This window comes from Lithobates pipiens, unplaced genomic scaffold, assembly GCF_037356315.1.
Source record: "Lithobates pipiens isolate NorthernLeopardFrog02 unplaced genomic scaffold, aLitPip1_a1.2 Scaffold_24, whole genome shotgun sequence".
NCBI lineage: Eukaryota > Metazoa > Chordata > Amphibia > Anura > Ranidae > Lithobates > Lithobates pipiens.
The window spans coordinates 2133315-2153153 of NW_027507786.1; the positions used below are offsets into that span (position 1 = coordinate 2133315).

Genomic DNA, 19839 nt, shown 5'->3' on the forward strand with positions numbered 1-19839 from the left:
GATGACATCGCTGGACCTGGGACAGGTAAGTGTGATTTCTATTAAAAGTCAGCAGCTGCCAATATTAGTAGCTGCTGGCTTTTAATATATTTTTTTTTTTTTTAAGGTGCAGCTCCTCTTTAAAGTAGCGCAGTGCCCTATCGCAAAAAAGGCTTGGTCACAAAGGGGGGTAAACCTTCCATGGGCTGAAGAGGTTAAACTTATATGCAAAGTTGTGTGTTTCTTTTTTTTTTTTACACTGTTGTACTCCAAGCTGCACACACGCACCTCCGCTTACAATTAAAGCGGGGTTCCACCGTTTTTTATTTATTTTTTGGTGGGGGGGGGTTAATTGCAAGAAGTACGTTTTCAAATTTTTGTACTTTTATTTTTTTTTTATTTTTTTTTTTCTAATGCTCCTGCTGCCGTTTTTCGGTATTCGAAAGACTTTAATAAAAACGTCTCCTGACATTTTCCATTTTGCTTGTGGGCATGTGAAGCCCACAGGCATTGTCTTCCGGGACACTGTGCTGCTAATGTCCCAGCATGCACCGCCCGTATATTCCTCCGATCTGGTGCCTGGGCGCCGCACTGACTCCTGGGAAATTGAAAAAACGATCCAGGAGCCAGTGCGGCCAACAGGAAGCCCATGACCTGTTGCGGAAGCCCCGCCCATATCTGCAGAAGCACCGCCCCTTTCCGGAATCTCCAGGACCAGGAAATTAAAGAAGAAAAAAAAAGAAAAAAAACACAAGATGACAGCAGCAAGGTAAGGGGGATATCGAGCAATTAGACAACAAGATAATCCTATAGGCATAGGAGTAGGTATTTGGGTGGAGCTTCGCTTTTAATGCGTTTTTGCTTTGGCTGAATCGACTTCAGCCCATGAGCAGAAATTGCATCATCCCAACGCAAACCAGTCAAGAAGGCCGAAGATCCAGAAGAGGTCGGTACCTGCGGAGGAGCCTGCAGTCATTGCATCACTGGAGAGGAAGTGAGAATAGTTCTTTTGTTTTCCTACACTTTAAAAAATAAAATTTAGAGCATAGAAGATTAAAACCCTTATCTGTTTTATTTTTTCTGCCAGTGTCCCACTGGTGCAATTATCACCTCTTCTGGTGAAGGCTCTAAAATGTTAGGATTTCCCCCCCACTTCATGTCTTGGTAGAAGTGAGCACCGTACAAATAGAGGCTAAATCTCCCCAGTGGGAACCTAGACCTCAATAAAAACTTGACAGAGGGTCTAACCATTCCACAGTTTATCCATAACAATTCATTTTTTATAACTATTTCAGCATTTAGTTTAGTTAAAAAAAAAAAAAAAAAAAGGCTTTTGTTGCATACATTACGAATATGTGTGAAGCCACACTGACGTGTCACTAGCACTAAACCAGGGGCCTGTAATCTGGCCCATCACTCTGGGGGGGGGGGGGGGGGGTTGATTGTGGTCAATCGCAGTAAAGAATTGCCCCTGGGTCAGTGAGTGAAATGGTACCCATGTTTCATTGGGACATGGGGCGCCCCTGTGTTGGTGGGAGGAGGGGGGTGCCCACGTGTGTGTCGTGGGGGGGGAGGGGGCGCTCCTGTGTCGGTGGTCAATGAGAGTAATGGACCTCGTGTAGAGGAGGGGGTGTTTTGTAGTCCTAATAAGGGCCAGTTCCCACTGTTGGCGATGTCCGAGATCGGATGTGATTCGCACCGCAGTGCAAATCGCATGCAGTCTCTGTGTCATGTGACAGATAGTATGGCTGAATTTGCATCGCATTCGGACCAAACTCGTACAGGACCCCTTTTTTTTGTTCCTGCATCGCAGCAGTGGCAACCGGCCCTTAGAGTGACACTGCTCCCCTGTAAATACAGCTAATCGTTTTTTGTTCTTGTATCCCTACCTTGATGGCAAGCTCTGCTGTTCAGGATCCTTGCGGATCTTGCCTGTATGTTGTCATACTACACACACAAACGCACACACACACAACAGCGACACTACGTGTGCCTATAAATAGCCAGCCGTTGGCATCTTGGGCACACATCAACTAGAAAAATAACTCCTGTGATATTTATAACTATCCATGTAGTAAGTGGAGACTTCTCTTCCATATGATGTGTGACGGCCGCCATATGTGTATGGAGCCTTGTGATACGGGGATTGTGGAAGGTTTTCAGTGTTGCCACACTGTTTCTGCCATAGCTGTGTGTGCCCCTTTTAGTTTTATTCTCCCGATGAGCACTGCATGCACTGATCAAGTTTGTTACTAAATTTTAAAGTGTGTGTTTTTTTTTTTTATATTGCATGCTAAGCATTAAGTGCCCGTTCACACTACCGCGACTTAGCCGCCTGACAAGTCGCGCTCCGTTCTGTACTTAGAAGCGACTCAAGTCGCTCCGACTTAGAAAAAGGTTCCTGTAGTATTTTTGGGGCGACTTCAGGCGACTTGCGTTGACTTCTATACAGTAGTCGTTTTGCAAGTCGCTGCTGAAGTCGTGTGCAGGTCGTGTCACCCCTGTGTAAACCGGCACTAAGGTTAAAAAAAAAAAAAAAAAAAAAAAAAACCCTGTGTGCAGCTAAATATACACCCCCCCCCCTATACTTACCTGAGCCCCATCTCGATCCAGCGCTGTGGCTCTCTACACTCCCTGTTTCTGTCCTCACTGGATATAGAGGCTCCTGCTGCTGTCAATTACAGCCTGTGAGGAGGAAGCAGAGGATGGGGCAGAGCCACACTGCACGCGCCTCGGGATCAAGCCTACACTAGTGCCCCATAGCAGATGGCTTGCTTGGGGGGGGGGGGGGGGGGTTGGGGAACAGACAAAGCAGTTCAGTATCTTTAGTTAAAAATGCCACCTCCTGCCTCTGAATTTTCATGGGCCGGCGTCTTCTGGGGGGTTCAGGATTTTTGGGGGGGGTCGTTCAGGATTTGGGCCAGCGTCTTGGGCGGGGGGGTTCAGGATTTGGGCCAGCGTCTTTGGGGCGGGGGGGGGGGGTCAGGATTTGGGCCGGTGTCTTGGGCGGGCGGGGTTCAGGATTTGGGCCGGCGTCTTTTGGGCGGGGTTCAGGATTTGGGCCGGCGTCTTTTGGGCGGGGTTCAGGATTTGGGGCCGGCGTCTTTTGGGCGGGGTTCAGGATTTGGGCCGGCGTCTTTTGGGCGGGGGGGGGTCAGGATTTGGGCCGGCGTCTTTTGGGCGGGGTTCAGGATTTGGGCCGGCGTCTTTTGGGCGGGGTTCAGGATTTGGGCCGGCGTCTTTTGGGCGGGGGTGGGTTCAGGATTTGAGCTGGGTCTGAGATCTATGGCTTTGTTCACTGGCACTTGGGTTGTCTGTTCTAAATATTTCTAAGGTTTTGCAGAGTGCCACCAAAAAAGTATTTGAGAGTTTCAGTAAACACTTTGGAATGGTTCCAGCACACAAATGTCAGACTAATGATAGAAGTAGACGGCTGTTTTCGGAGGTGCTTTAAATGACTCTCAATGCTTGTATTGATTACATTGGTGCCTTTCTTTGGGTCTGGTGAATGTGGTAGCAGAAGCCTCCTCCTGCCCCCTCCTGTATCTGATAATGGTAGGGAGGTCCTGTGTTTATCACTTGGCAGCAGTCAGGTCTCAGTGCTGGTCTCAGCACAGACACGTCGGGCCCCCGGCTATCAGCCTTGTACTGTACACACTGATGATTAATCGGAGGTCCCAGCAGTGCTCTGATTGCGTTTTAATCGGCACGACAAGCTGCTGCCAGTCCACTATCCCCAAATACACGATTTCAGCACATTGCTGAGTTGAAGAGTAAAGTGTGGCTCGGCATGTTTAGAGGAAAAGGCTCCATATGTGTCTCTGGGAAGTGGGTGATTGTAGACCTCGGTCACCGCTGTCAGCTTACTTCCTGCACTGACAGTAGCTCTTTGTCTGAGCAGACAGGCCGCCTGTAATCATGTCCGTGCCTTTATATGAGTGCGAATAGAGGTTTACTGGACTCTGCCCCTCCACAGAGAGAGGCTTTGTATGGGATGTCTCTTAAGGTGCCACATGGGCACTGGCAGCATGGCAGAGGCACAAGTGTAATTATGTGGCCATGTTTGCTTTTTACACCAGCAGAGTCCACTTCCTGACGTTGCAGAGCCGCTCAGCGGCCGCACTCTACAGATGTTCAGCAGGGGTGTCTCCTTCTAAAACGTAACTAAACCCTCTCAAACATCAACTATTTTTAATACTTCTGCTGCGAGTATTAGGAAAATGGGAAGATGCATTCTTCTAAATTGTTTTAAAGGTGTGTGTGTGTGTGTGTGTGTTAGAGCTGGCCAAAATGAGAATCAAGATTATTATTTTATTTTTTTTGCTTGGAATAAAAAGATCACAATTCTTATGACGTAAAATCTCTTACATTATACCAAAAAATTGGTTGACTTTACTGGTTAGTGTTTTTTTATTTTTATTAAAGTAACTTTAAAAAAAAAATCATTTGCAAGACCGCTGCGCGAATACAATGTGACATAAAATATTGCAACAACTACCATTTTGTTCTCTAGGGTGTCTACTAAAATGTGTGTGTGTATTTTGTTTGGGGGGGTCTTCTTCTTCTTCTCCTTCTCCTTCTCCTTCTCTTCTTCTCCTTCTCCTTCTCCTTCTCCTTCTCCTTCTCCTTCTTCTCCTTCTCCTTCTCCTTCTCCTTCTCCTTCTCCTTCTCCTTCTCCTTCTCCTTCTCCTTCTCCTTCTCCTTCTCCTTCTCCTTCTCCTTCTCCTTCTCCTTCTCCTTCTCCTTCTCCTTCTCCTTCTCCTTCTCCTTCTCCTTCTCCTTCTTCTTCTCCTCACGCACCCACGATTTTCCCCTGCTTTTAAGGGGGGGGAAGTGTGTGTTATACGCCGATAGTCACTTTTATAAAAAAAAAAAATTATTTTATTATAACCTTTTTCTGGCACTTGTTGCTTAGAAGTTATGACCTATAATTTATCTTTTTTTTTTTTTTTTTTTTCTCATATATATACAGAAAAAGGTTGGGCATGAAGGGGTTGAGATGCACAGAAAACATCACACTTTATGGCCTAAAAGTCTATGTAGTCAGGCTGTGCACTGATAAACGGCACTCCCCCCCCCCCCCCCCCCCCCCCCCACGCGCACACACAGTCATTGGACTGTTACTGTTCCTGGTCTTTGGTATCTTCAGATCCAATATTTTATACAAATCACAACTCGGCAGTTCTGTATTCTGTGGACCCATACACACTGGTCCAAACTAAAAATGGGGGGGGGGTGGAGGAGGAAGAGGAATCTGGGTTGTGGTCCTGCGTTTGGAGCGTATCGTACACTGTATGCATGTAAAAGTTTGTGGAAATGTATAAAGGGCAAATGTACTCCTATTGGTTGCCGCTGCTGCCACCCGGGACCAGCATTGTAATATCAACAATGTGTAATCCACGGCACCTGCACCACTGATTTACATGTTGGCCCCAAATGACCGCCTGTGTCACAGCAAACACGGATGTTGTGGTAGTGGGGCCTATAAATAATGTGTAATCAGAAGCTACCGAACACACACTGATTATTTTCTGATGTTGGCCCTGAGCAGCAGCGCCAGCCAGTTGAATAACATTGGCACAAACATTACATGCAGACATTGTACAGACACGGCTCTTACTTGGGGTGTTGTTCTAAGCCTCGTCTATGGAGTTTGACATACATGTGTGAATGGGCGCTGAATAAAACCTGCTATGAGTGACCATAGAAGATCTCATCGCTGTTCAAACTTCCTGTAGATGTGGGTTGCCTGGCTGCCACTTGAAATCACTGGTTTGAAACCCATATATGCATATGACTTTTTTTATTTTTTTATTTATTTAACCACTTGCTGACCTCCCACAGTAAATATACTTCATTACTTTGCTGTTAACCACTTAAGCCCCAGACCAATTTGCAGCCAAAGGACCAGGCCCCTTTTTGCGATTCAGCACTGCGTCGCTTTAACTGACAATTGTGCGGCGTGACTCCCAAACAAAATTGGAGTCCTTCCTTTCCTTTTTATTTATTTATTTTTATTTATTTTTTTTTTTCCCACAAATAGCTTTCTTTTGTTGGTATTTGATTACCTCTGCGTTTTTTTTATTTTTTGTGCTATAAACAAAAATAGAGCGACAATTAAAAAAAAAATATATATATTTTTTTTTTACTTTTTGCTATAATAAATATCCCCAAAAATATATATAAAAAAAAACGATTTTTTCCTCAGTTTAGGCTGATACGTATTCTACATATTTTTGGTAAAAAAAAATCGCAATTAGCGATTTATTGGTTTGAGCAAAAGTTATAGGAGATAGTTTTATAGCTTATTTATTTATTTGTGACTGCGACATTATGGCGGACACATCGGACATTTTTTACACATTTTTTTGGGACCCTTGTCATTTATACAGCAATCGGTGCTATTTAAATGCATGGATTCCTGTGTAAATGGCAGTGAAGGAGTTGACCACTAGGTGGCGGGGAGGGGTTAAGTGTGTGTCTTTAACTGTAGGGGGCGTGGCTTGGCAGCTGACGTCGCTGATCTTTCCCTATAACAGGGAACAGATGATCAGTGACAGGCTCAATAGGAAGCACGGGGAGTGGTTTGTTTACACTTGCCTCTCCTCGTTCTTCAGCTCTGTGACCCGATCGCGGGACACCAGCGGCTATCAGGTCCGCTGGTCCCACACTCATGGAGGTCAGGACCGGGTCGGGAGCGTGTCGCCGGCGGCGCACTCGCGTCCCACGACTGGGCCCTTAAAGCGGACCTCCACCCTGAAGTGCAAGTTCCGCTCATCTGATTCCCCCCCCCCCCCCCCCCTCCGGTGCCACAATCGGCACCTTTCAGGGGGGGACGGGGGTGCAGATACCTGGATAATCCAGGTATCTGCACCCACTTCCGAGACAAGCTCGCCGCAGATAATCACCCCCGTTTTGTTCTGGGAAACACACAGTTCCCAGGACACAATTGGGACTAGTGGAGACGCGCAGCGCGACTCGCGCATGAGCAGTAGGGAACCGGGCAGTGAAGCCGCAACGCTTCACTTCCCGATTCCCTGACAGAGGATGGCGGCGGTGGCAGCAGCGAGATGAGCGATCGCTCGTCATCTGCCGCCGACATCGCTGGACCCTGGGACAGGTAAGTGTCCATTTTATTAAGTCAGCAGCTGCAATATTTGTAGCTGCTGGCTTTTAATATTTTTCTTAAAGGTGCAGCTCCTCTTTAAAGGGCAAAGTACAGGTATGTGCTTGTGCCCAGCCGTGCCATTCTGCCGACGTATATGTGCAGAAGGCGGTCCTTAAGCAGTTAAATACCCGTGTTATGGCAGCAGCTAGCTGCCATAACCCCCAGTATAGTTTGGTGTTTGTTTGTTTTTTTGTTTTTGTTTTTTAATGCCACGTGCAGATTCACTCCACTCCAGGATCGCTTTTAGAGGCAGTGGGAGAGATGCTGCTTCCCAGGAGTTTCCGAGCTTACCAGAGACATTGTTAAACCCGGAAGCGATCCAATGTGAACGTTCCCTGGGCAAGATGGCCCCCCACTTGTCTCTCCGCCCTTGGAGCGACCTCTAACACCACTTCTGGTTCCCAGGCATAAACTTTTAACCTTTTTATAAAAAAATAAAAATAAATCAAAACAAAAAAAAGGGGGAAGGTCTGACATTTTGACTTTAAACATGCATACATAATTCAAACTTTCTATTACAAGGGCCAACATTCCTTGTAATGGGAATAAAAGTGTGCTCGTGCGCAGAAGCAAACGCATACATGCGTATGTAAACGGTGCTTAAACCACACGTGAGATATCGCCGTGATCGTTAGAGCAACAATTCTAACATTTGACCTCCTGTAACTAAACTGATAACCTGTAAAAAAAAAAAAAAAAAAAAATGTGTCGCCAATGGAGATCTAAATACCGTCGTTTGTCACCATTCCATTTTAAAGCGTGACATGTTGGGTATTTATTATGCGTAACCTCTTTCACATTTGTCCAAAAATAGTGGGGTTACTTTTATTTTTTCCCAAAAAAAAGTGTTTTCAAAGACCGCTTTGTGAATACCGTGTGATATTAAATACTGCAACGATCCCCATTTTATTCTCTAGGGTCTCTGCCCAAAAAAAAAAAAATGTTTGGGCTTCTAAGTATTTTTCCACTGAATAATACTGATTTAAACTTTGTAAGCAAAAATTTCCAGAAAAAGCCTGGTCAGCAAGCGCTTGCATTATTTCGACATATTTGTTCTAGGTCTGTGACGTAACAGCCAGGCAACTAAGGTGTTTTCAGCAGGAAAGGAATGTGAGCCCAGCAATGGCCCCCACATGAGGGGTGCGCACTGTACGGCGAGAGCTCCCATTACCTGGAGACGAGGAACAATGCTCTGCACATTGGCAAACAAATCATCAGGTCCTATCCAGTGCAATGTGCTGAATCACTACCTGACCTATATAGATCATTTAAGAGACATTCCCTGGAGGCTATTATAATAAACCTGCCGAGACCTGCGAGATGAAAAGTACACGGAGTGGTGAGGACACAAAGTTGCAGGACCTGTTTGGATCTCATGCCTGGGCAGATCGTGTCCCTTGTGTACTTGGAGTCCTTTAGCCATTCTGAAACTGTAGCCTGGTCCATCTATTTATAAACATCCGGGACCTCGGGTTTTAGACAAATCCACATGGAATTCCTCTTTTGGGAAATCTGAAATCTGCAAATTTAAAGTTGACCCTTCCTGCACTGCAAGAGTTAAATGCTTGTTAAGTCCCCATTCACAAGGAGCGTACTGGTGGAGGACCGTGCGTCCCGGGCAGGCCCGTTCATGTCAGTTGGGATGTAGCCGCTGCATGCACAGAGACACTGCTCCTCCCAGTCTGACATCCGTGTGGGTGCGTGTCCCTGAATGCACCATGTCTGCATGCACAGACGCCAGATTAGGAGCTGTGTCTGTGCACTGCCTGCGTCTCAAATGGCATCAATGGGTCTGCCTGCATGAGGATGCGCGGCATACCTGTGCATTTGTGTGGCTGAACTCGGCCCTCCACGGATTTATGGTTTGGTATGCCCTGTGCGAACGAGGCCCAAGTCTAAAGCCAGCCATAGATCGCATCTCAGCCAGTTCAGCAGGGACCGGCCAGGATTAGATCTGTCTATGGGCAAGCTTGTACTTTGATCAGTCGGCCTGTTAGATTCCTGCGATGTACATGGATCCCCCAGAGGGGTGTGTGTGGTGTTTTTATTTTATTTTTATTTGAAAGTGGAGTTGCTTGTTTTAATGACCAATGTTCCTAATCATTTCTTTTGCAGTAAGCTGACCACAGCTGGAGATCCCATGGAAGGAATTAAAAATGCAGGTGACAAAAAAGGTGAGCGGCTAAACAATTCCTTGCTCTGCCATTGTGCAGTTTTGTATTTCATTAAACCTTTTTGGCTGCCCGGGGTTTTCTCTCCCCCCCCCCCCCCCCCCCCCTCCCCCTCCTCCTTCTCCTTCTCCTCCTTCTCCTCCTCCTTCTCCTCCTTCTCCTCCTTCTCCTCCTTCTCCTCCTTCTCCTCCTTCTCCTCCTTCTCCTCCTTCTCCTCCTTCTCCTCCTTCTCCTCCTTCTCCTCCTTCTCCTCCTTCTCCTCCTTCTCCTCCTTCTCCTCCTTCTCCTCCTTCTCCTCCTTCTTCTCCTTCTTCTCCTTCTTCTCCTCCTTCTTCTCTGTTTTTGCAAGACGTGCAGGACTCTAGTGCTCATCAATGTAGTAAAACCGATAGAGTGTGTGTGTATATTACTGTATGCGGCCAGAGGTCAGTGGGCACTGGTGGCTCCCAGTGCTTCCTGGAAAACTCGGACACTCCCAGTTGGGTAGGGTGGGCATAATGTTCATCAGAGCACCCGGAAGTGTTAGTAGTTCCTTAGTGTCAACCAGCGCACCCGCACCTCTGGCCACATACAGTACTGCATACACGGTGCCTCCGCACCTTTAGCCACATACAGTACTGCATACACCAGCAGTGGTTGTGGAACGAGTTTCCATTGTTTCTTATGGGGAAACTCGCTTTGCTATAAGAGTGCTTTGGATTACAAGCATGTTTCTGGAACAATTTATGCTCGTAATCCAAAGGTATTACTGTGTGTGTGATAGATATAGATATTGTTAATCAAATATCCATATATAGAGTGGTGAATAATGGATCATGATTATTTCACATAAATTCATAAAGTGTCCTTGTGAAAAACAAAATCATTTTGATTTTGCTCTTTTCAAAACCCTCCACCTCCGTGCCTTTTTTTTTTATTAGGATTCCTGTGCTCCCTCCACCAGATGTGCCCTCACCTTTTTATATCTTCTAAAATCGTGCCTTGTTAATGATTATTCCTCTGGAACTCTCTTCACAATGACCATGCAACACACATACACTCACATTTTAAAAACTTCAACCGGCATATGTATATTCCACAGCTGGTGCTAGGACGATCATGTCACCCGTCGGCCAGTTCTGCAGCTTCGGCTGTTAGTGTAACCTCCGCCTGTTGCACACTGTCCTTCCCTTCCTCCTTGTTCTGTGTTCATCAGCCTCTCAGGTCCCTCCATACATACCTCCTTTTGTGCTATCCCAATGCTACTTTATACATCACAGCCGGCGTTGAATACCTGGGGCTGTGATCTTACCCCTTGGTGCAGCGCTTTTGCTTAGCGGCCAGCAGCAAGTCACATGATAGAGGGGAGGAGTCACCGGGTGATTTGCACTATGAAGAAGCCCTGGGTGGGGAGGTGTCTCTTTAAAGATGCAGTGGTGTTAAGATTTTCAGTCTATTTGGAAGTTTCCTTTTGATTAAAGCTGAACTCTGGGCTAGTGTCAAATCTACCTATACAGACTACCGTCCCGTCTGTCCCCCCCCACCTCTGCCTTTTTTTTTTTTTTTTTTTTTGGTCTAGAGCTGGGGTCCTCCACTGTGGTGCAGGGGCTGGATGCGACGGCCCTTTGCTAGCCTTTATCCAGCCCTTGGGGCACTATTCCCCCCTCACTAATGCCCACCAATGGGGCCTTAGTCGTGTGTACACACACACGCACACATGCTGACCAATGGGGCACTGGTCCCCCCCCACACACACACTGATGCTGACCAATGGGGCACTGGTCCCCGCCCTCCCCCACACTCATGCTGACCAATGGGGCACTGGTCCCCGCCCTCCCCCACACTCATGCTGACCAATGGGGCACTGGTCCCTGCCCTCCCCCACACTGATGCCGACCAATGGGGCACTAGAACCCCACCCCACCCCCCACACACACACACACACACCGACCAATGGGGCACTACTCCTCCTCCCACCAACAATGTGGCCATGTTTATTCACTCTTGCTGGGCCCAGGATGTTTTCTACCCCCAATGGCTACAATATGTCGTCGTCTCTCCCCCAGCCCCACCCCTAAAATCTGAAGGAAAGAAAACTGGCCTTTTGTTTGGAGACCTCTGGTCTAGAGGGATAAGGATGAGTAGAAATGATTGCCTTATTCCTCACTCCCCTGCAAGGGGTGACTTTCTCTGCTGTCTGTAGCTGACATTTAAGAGAAGAGTGCCGGGCTCTGCAGACTTTATTCACCCTAAACTAGTTTCCCTTCCTTGGTGTTCTTAACACGGCAGGTAACTGGCTGCTAAAGCCTGGGAATGTCATGGGTTGTAGCCATTCAATGATTGGCTTTATGTCCTTCCCCTTTTTTATTTTATCCTTTTTTTTTTTTTTTTTTTTTGGTAGTAGATTGTTCAAGAGAGGTGTTTTTTGCTTTCTACTCAGTTTTATTATTTTATTCACACAGACAAACTGGCCGATCAGATAATGCAGAACCCTCAAGTTCTCGCTGCTCTTCAGGAAAGGCTTGACAGCGTTTCTCAGACTCCGTCAAGTTACGTTGAAACGTAAGTTATTTAATGTTATCCTGCTAGTGTCCGAACATATATTGAATAGTTATAATGTTTTTTTGTGTGGGTACCCGATGGGGTTGATTAACTAAAACTGGAGGGTGCGAAATCTGGTGCAGCTTTGCATAGAAACCAATCCACGTCTCCAGGTGCTTGGGGTTGTGTTTTTATTTATTTTTGACTTTAAAAGCTTAATTAAACAAGCTGGAGTTAGAAGCTGGCTACCATGCAGAGCTGCACCAGATTTTTGCACTCTCCCTGTTTTAGTACATCATCATCCCCCATGTGTTTAAGGTAATGGTCCTTTTTGTATCCAGCTGGGTGACTGCTTTTCATACTTGGTTCTCCTACATTCTCACTTCTGCATGCCCACACCTTCTTTGAAATCCATCTTTTGGACAATTCTTAAATTATTCAAATATTACAGCGTGACTAGGAGCTGCGGAAACATTGAGGTCAGTGCCAGGGGTGTGATTGAACATGCTTCCAGTACAGAATAAGTATTTGTGGCTGCATGGAATAAGATCCACCTTGAAGCCACCACAAATATGCTTACAGCTGATAGAAATAGGTTAACTCTTTGCTGTTGGCTCCAACTGGCTTTTTAAGGGGCTCTTAAAGTGGTTGTAAACCCTTACAGACCACTTTGACCTACGGGTAAGCCTAGAATTAAGGCTTATCTGTAGGTCCAAGAAATATCTCCTAAACCTACATGGGGAACAGCGATACCCGGAAGAAGATGGATGCTTCGTGCTACAGGGGACAGCGGTGACATTGCTGGCTCCTGTGTCAGGTAAATGACACATAATGGGCTACTATGCGATGCATAGTAGCCCATTATGCTTTGTCTTTGCAGGGAGACAGAGGAAGTAACACCCATCAGGGTTTACTTCCTCTTTAAGGTCTAGAGTAGGAAATGGGCTTCCCAATGTCCATTATTAGGATTGGCTATTGTAGTGCTAACGTAATTACCTTTTACATATGTGGACGGGAGTAACGTTTGCATTTGCGCGTAATCACATGGGGGTGGGGGTGCTTTAATTTTTAAATTTTTTTTTTTTTTTTTTTTTTTTTTATTTTTTTTTTTTTTATACTAGCAGTTGTGATTGCAATAGAGTTCAGCATCCCTTGTGACATGTCCTCTTCATGAAGATCTCTCTGGCCTCCAAAGCAGCCGATCAGACACAGATTGGTCTGGCTGATTTCTTGGCCACTAACGGTAAACTGAGGCGGAACCAGAAGTGAGTGACTTGTCGTTTTCTGGGGTCACAGAGAAAGAGGAAGAACATTGATTTGTATTTGTCTTTGTGTTCCGTGCAGCCATCGCTCCTAGTCTCTGCAATCGGAGGGTAGAGCCCAGAAAAGGTGATGGGAAGGGGGCCCCTTTCCGCCACCCCCAGAAGTGATCGAGTGGCGATTTTTTTTTTTAGCCACTAGAATCACTTCTGCTAGAAACTTAATTGCCAGCTGAAAAATTCCATATCTGGATGATCACCATTGCAACCCATGGATGTCCTATTTGGAGGGGGCAGGAAGTGGTTAGAGTGAAAGTAAATCCTCCTATCATTTTCAGCAGAGAAAGCTGCCATCTTTGCCTCTGTGTAATCTTTAACTGCCATGATGCGATCAATTATGACAGCAACCATTAGATGGATTCTTAGTTTGGTTGAGAGCACAACCAAAGCGATGGTTTCATTCCCGGCACCTACCGCAAATGTATCTATTTTTAAATTGATGGATTTATTTCTGCCATAAGCGCAAACAAATGGTGTTGTACCCTTTTAGAAATTCAGAGCGGTCCTATCGTAGACTGCAGAATTAGTGACTTTTTTTTGTAGAAGTCTAAGAGTGGGATAGGTTGAGTAGTTTAGCAAGACAACTGGAAGGACTGATGCCACTCTTTTCACAATCGTATGTGGTGTCGGCACACAACAAGATTTGGGCTTCAGCTTGTCTAAGGCCACATTCACACCTGAGCGTTTTTTGTAGCTTGAAACCTGAAGCTACAAAATGCTGGAGGGGGGGGGGGGGGGGGGAATCTATTCTCCAATGAAGATGGTTCACATCTCCACTCCAAGTCTCCTGAAGCTCAAACAAGTTCTGTACCCTTTTTTTTGTCACTCGAATCTGGTAGATTTGGGCGTTTTTTTTTTTTTTCTTTTTACATTGGTGACATAGTTACATAGTAAGGTTGAATAAAGACACCAGTCCATCCAGTTCAACCTGAGTGAGTTTCTACAATTGTCCCTATCCCTGTACATTGTACACTCACATCAGTCCCTACCCTCAAGGAGTCCGCAATCCAAGGTCCCCATAGATATACTGGGGACAATTTTGGACAAAAGCCAATTAACCTACCTGCAGGTCTTTGGAGTGTGGGAGGAAACCCACGCAGGCACGGGGAGAACCTGCAAACTCCAGGCAGGTAGTGTCGTGGTTGGCATTCAAACCAGCAACCCTTTTTACTGCTAGGTGAGAGTGCTAACCACTACACCACTGTGCCGCCCAAAATTTGCTGCAAAATTGCACGACCTTCCGCCTGAAAACGATACGCTCAGGTGTGAATGGGGCCTCAGAGCAGTGTGACCAGCAAGAGCTTTGATGCTTTTTTTTTAAAGTACCGTTCAGCTTCAGTTTGTAAATGTCGAACAGGAATTTTAATGGGAGTGCCGATTGCCACTTTAGCAGGCTTCTGCAATTCTTAATGCTTATTGAAAGCCTGCTAGCAGCTTGTTTTTTAAAGTGGCAATTGGCACATTTAAAATTTTGTGTTCTACATTTTACAAACAAGCTGAATGGGTCCTTCAACAAATCTTGCTGAAAGCTCTGCAGATGCTCGTCACATTGCCCTTAAACAAGCTGACTCCTCTATGACACAGGCCTTAGGAGCTCAGTGCATTCCTGGAAAATCAACAGGTATTTTTCTGTACTTGCCAGGTTTTTAACAGAGAAAACATGAGGAAATGTGTTTTTAAATTAAAAAAAATTGTGTGCGGGTTTTTTTTTATTTTTTTTTTTTTTTTTCTTTTAAATTTTTGCCTTGACATACTTTTTTTTTTTTTTTCTTTTTTTTTTTTTTTTTCTTTCTTTCTTTCTTTGTACTCCTAGTTTACCTAAAGCGGTAAAGCGAAGAATCAATGCCTTGAAACAGCTCCAGGAGAAGTGTGCTCACATAGAAGCCAAATTCTATGAGGAGGTTCATGAGCTGGAGAGGAAATATGCTGCCCTGTATGAGCCTCTGTTTGAAAAGGTATGTATAGTACAGAGGCCCATTTCATATGCACATTATCACCTCTGTGTGACTGATTAGCAGTAAACAGCGGAGAACGCTCATCTCTGACTTGTAATCTGACATTTCTTCGAACTGTCATTATTTTAAAGAGCTGAACTCTGTAATCTGTGCCCAAAAAGGAAGGCAAATGACTAGTCATCGGTGTTGCCTATATTCTCCCTGCTGCTGATCTTCCCCTATTAATGACTTGATGTGTTACTAAACCCACAACAGTGAAATCAGTCTGTATATGCAGTAAAGCATGCTTGTCATATTCACTGTGGAACCCAAGGGGTTAATCCTCTGCATTGTGTAAAATTCATAGCATGCCCTCAATCTTCTAGGCAGTTTTTATATTTACCCTGCCTGGGGGAACAAAAGAGTATTGTTACTAAAAAAAATTTTTTTTTATTTTGTGTGTGTGTGTATATATATATATATATATATATATATATATATATATATATATATATATATATATATATATATATATATATATATATATATTTATATATTTATTTATTTCTCTCATTAAAAAAGAAAAATCTAAATGTATTTTATATGGGGGGGGGGGGTGTTTTTTTGGGTTTATATATAAAAACAGCTTGGGCTCCCCTGTTAGTACGAAGTTGTCCTCCCACGTTACTTCTATTCCACCACAAGATTACCTGAGTCTTCTGAGTTAAATGTTGTCCAGCATCATTTTATCCTAGAAGATTGAGGGCATGCTATGAATAATCAAACCTCTTAGCTCTGCCCCCTTTTAGGAGGTGTCCCCGCGACACCCATCATTCATGGTGTAATCAGCAGAAGACTGTCTATATTACTGGAGAAGAGTCGAGGAGGACAATCCAGCATATTACATGACCAGCTGTGTCCCCAAGTAATTTGAAAGGGGGTACAGATAAATGCAATATGGGGGACCTCCTTGAGGGAGATTGGGGATCGAGCTCAGAGTTGGGCTTTAAAGCTAAATGAATGCTTCTACATTGGGTGCGGTTTAGCAAGGTTTAGTCCACTTCAATATCTTTATAGCTACAGTGTATGGAACCTTGGTGAGGAAAGGCTGTCCTAGCTAGGTTATTTTTTTTTTTTTTTCCAACCAAGGTTCCATATGCTGTCGTCTTGTTGTCCCACCTTGAAGCATCCATTAGAGGACATGAGACCTATATGTGAAGCATCATTCACCATTTTGGGAGAATATAAAGCTTTCACTTGGCCCTTTGACAATGGTAGCTTGGCTGAAGAGCTGAGAAAGGCCTGGCGTGTCAGTGCTGAAGGCTATGAAGCTTGAATCCCCGCTATAGTCCCAGATATCAAACCTTGTGGAGGATCAAACGTCTATTCTGGCCAAGTTGAATTTTTAGATGTAAACGCTTTGCTTTGGTTACTTTTTTTTTTTTTCTTGTTTTTTTTGTTTTTTTTTTTTACTTTCAGACTCCGTCTTTGCTGTCTTTTTTTTATTTCAAAAGGTTTGCAGGATGCTTACATTTTTCCAAGCTGACTTTTCTGAATATTTTACTTGCAGAGAATGTTCATTGTTACAGGAGAGGTGGAGCCGACAGATGATGAATGTGAATGGCACAGCGGTGGAGAAGAGGATGATAAAGAAAAATTAGCGGTAAGAAAAGCAGCGTAGTCGGCTTCAGTGGTGCACAATGGAGAGAAAAATAAAAGCAAATAAACCATGAGAAAGATGCACAATGTGGAAAGTGGCTTTCATTAGATGATTTATGAAGAAAGGTCAGGGGGCTTGGATTGTATTGTGTGGTACAGCCAGTATCAGAATGCACTGGAAAATATTGAAGGATAAGTTCACCTTTCTGAAAAAATAAATTAACCACTTGCCCACTGGGCACTTAAACCCCCTTCCTAATCAGACCAATTTTCAGCTTAGTGCTCACATTTTGAATGACAGTTACTCAGTCATGCAACACTGTACCATTATTATTATTATTAATTTATTATTTTTTTGTTTTAGCCACTTCCCATACCAGCCATCATCAAATGACGTCCGCAGAAGGGATCTCCCATCCCGGGCGAGCGTCATCTGATGTCCTCCTCTTCTGGGCCGTCTAGGGGGTGCACGCGTGTGAAAACGGAGCAGGACTGTGGATCCGTGTGTTTGTGCACACACAGATCCTGGGCCCTCCTGCCGAGGGTGCTCTCTCCCGAGCCACTGCTCTGTGTGTCAATTTACACACGGACCCTTGTTCGCCCCCCATGCCCCATAAAAGTTAAAAATGAACCTTTTAATGTCACTTTGACTTCCCTTCTTCAATGACCAGCTAAGCTTGTATCTAGCCTATAGAGAACAGAATTTTTGCCCAAGTTGGCTTTGATGCAAATATGTTAGCTAGACCACTGCACAGAGCAGGTAAGTATTTTTGAAAATAACATGTCCGAAATAAATCTGCAGCCAAAAAAAAACTTTAAGTGATATTAAAGACACATTTTACTTTCTTTGTTTTTATAGGAGGATGTAAAAAAAAAGATGACTCTGTCGGACACGCCGAGTGCAGAGGACTCAAAAGGAATCCCTGACTTCTGGCAAACTATTTTTAAGAATGTAGACATGATCAATCTATCTTTACAGGTGAGTTGTCTTCTGATGGAATGCTAATGCTAGATTTCTCCCCTGTCTTGTTTTTATAATGAAGCGCATGTAATGGAGGTCATTGGACACCCCTTTTATGTTAGACTTTCGGTGTTTCTAGTGAAGGGTACTGTTTGATAGTATATAATACAAAAGTATACAAATGTGAAAAAAACAAGAGTCAATGAAAATATTTCAAAATAAACACACCAATAGTGTAAGTGTGTAGTGAAAAAAGCACTGGAGGAAGAACAGGACCAAATGTTCCAAAAAGATCAGGCTCCCAGAACTCTCACCTCAGAGATGGAATAATAAGGCAAAAGAAAGTAATTCCAATGGACTTCTCCTTCACTTCTCTGTGCACAATCATCAAATGGTATAAACTTCTACCACTAGAGGGCCGATTCAACCTCTTATGAGTAATGCTGCAGCATATGTATCCTCGTGGTATGAAACTGTCTGCATGTGTTCATTTCTAGAGTCTCTAGAAATGAACACATGCAGACAGTTTCATACCACGAGGATACATATGCTGCAGCATTACTCATAAGAGGTTGAATCGGCCCTCTAGTGGTAGAAGTTTATACCATTTGATGATTGTGCACAGAGAAGTGAAGGAGAAGTCCATTGGAATTACTTTCTTTTGCCTTATTATTCCATCTCTGAGGTGAGAGTTCTGGGAGCCTGATCTTTTTGGAACATTTGGTCCTGTTCTTCCTCCAGTGCTTTTTTCACTACACACTTACACTATTGGTGTGTTTATTTTGAAATATTTTCATTGACTCTTGTTTTTTTCACATTTGTATACATTATTCATTTTTTGTGGTATTATTTGCGCAGGACTCTTTTTTTTAATTATTCAAGTGATAGTTTGTGTTTACTATTTTGTCCCGCTGCATTTTCTGTTTTATTTAGTAGCACTTGCACTTTTGTTATTCCACAGATTGTTACATTATACTTTGTTATGCACGTAGATTTATTTCACGTCTAGCACATAGTGGCGCGAGGGTCCATTTTACACATATAATACAAAAGGTTTTCTCGCATGTCCGACTGTGGTATAATTGTAATTTTTTAAAAGGAGTCCAGTGTGTTTTTTGTTCATTTGTTTAGCTGCAAATTTTTACTTTAAATCGCAACTAAACTGGACTGAAGTGTACGGGACTCCTATATTTATTTTTTGACCTTTTTTGGGAGGTTTATTCAAGCCCCCCCCCCCCTTTCAATATACTATTATTAATAAAAATATTTTTTCTATTTTTAACAAAAACGTAGCAAAATGCATATTTGCCTAAATTGATGAAGAAATTAGATTTTTAAATCTTTTGTATATGTTTTTTATAGCAGAAATTTTCTATAAAAAAAAATTTTTTTTCAACATTGACGGTCCCCCCCTTTTTTTTTTTTTTTTTTTTTTTTTTATGCTATAAAAAACCGCAAGGGTAATCGAATACCACCAAAAGAAAACTCTATTTTGAATGTTCTAGTGTCTACAAACTATCCGGTGGGCAATGAAACACTAACACTTTGCGGAAACCAGTGATAAAAAAAAATATGCACTGTACTAATGATACTGACTGGGAAGGGGTTAACATCTAGGGCAATCAAAGGGGTTAACTGTGCCTAGCCAGTGTTTTTGTGTACACTGTGGTCCTTTTTACTAAGGAGCACAAGATCCATTATAATAAAAAAAAAAAAAAAAAAAAAAAATATGTATGTGTGTGTGTTATTATTCCCATGGCTTTGGAATAGGATGTCCACAAACCCTTGGTCTATAATAAATCTGAGCACTTGCCTAAATGAGTTTTGGAGATTATCATGAAGTTGTCAGCAAAACAAATATCAGATATGCAACACCAGTCCGGGGGGGGTTTATTCCTCGCAGACCTTAAATGTCATATGCAGCTTTGGCATCAATTGTGACCCAGGTCATCTTATCCAAAATCTGTACCTGACCTCATGAATGTTCTTTGTCCAGCATGGACACAGATGCACACCAAAATCTTGTTGAAACCCTTCCCAAAACAGTGGAAGCTGTTTTGGCTGCAAAGCAGGGGCAACACCCATGTTAAAGAGGAGCTCCAGTCATTTTTGTGTTTTTACTAAAAGT

At 43.8% G+C, this 19839-nt stretch overlaps 1 protein-coding gene across 3 annotated transcripts in view; it reads left to right on the forward strand.

The window, feature by feature from the left end:
* NAP1L4 (nucleosome assembly protein 1 like 4) overlaps nt 1-19839 on the forward strand; it is a 56653-nt gene that overhangs the window by 14067 nt on the left and 22747 nt on the right. For all 3 annotated transcript variants that reach the window (XM_077453503.1, XM_077453505.1, XM_077453504.1), the window contains exons 2-6: nt 9263-9321; nt 11760-11859; nt 14971-15112; nt 16662-16754; nt 17610-17729. In XM_077453503.1, coding sequence (XP_077309629.1) covers nt 9288-9321; nt 11760-11859; nt 14971-15112; nt 16662-16754; nt 17610-17729 — 489 coding nt within the window. In that variant the 5' untranslated portion in view covers nt 9263-9287. The remainder of the gene's footprint in view (nt 1-9262; nt 9322-11759; nt 11860-14970; nt 15113-16661; nt 16755-17609; nt 17730-19839) is intronic.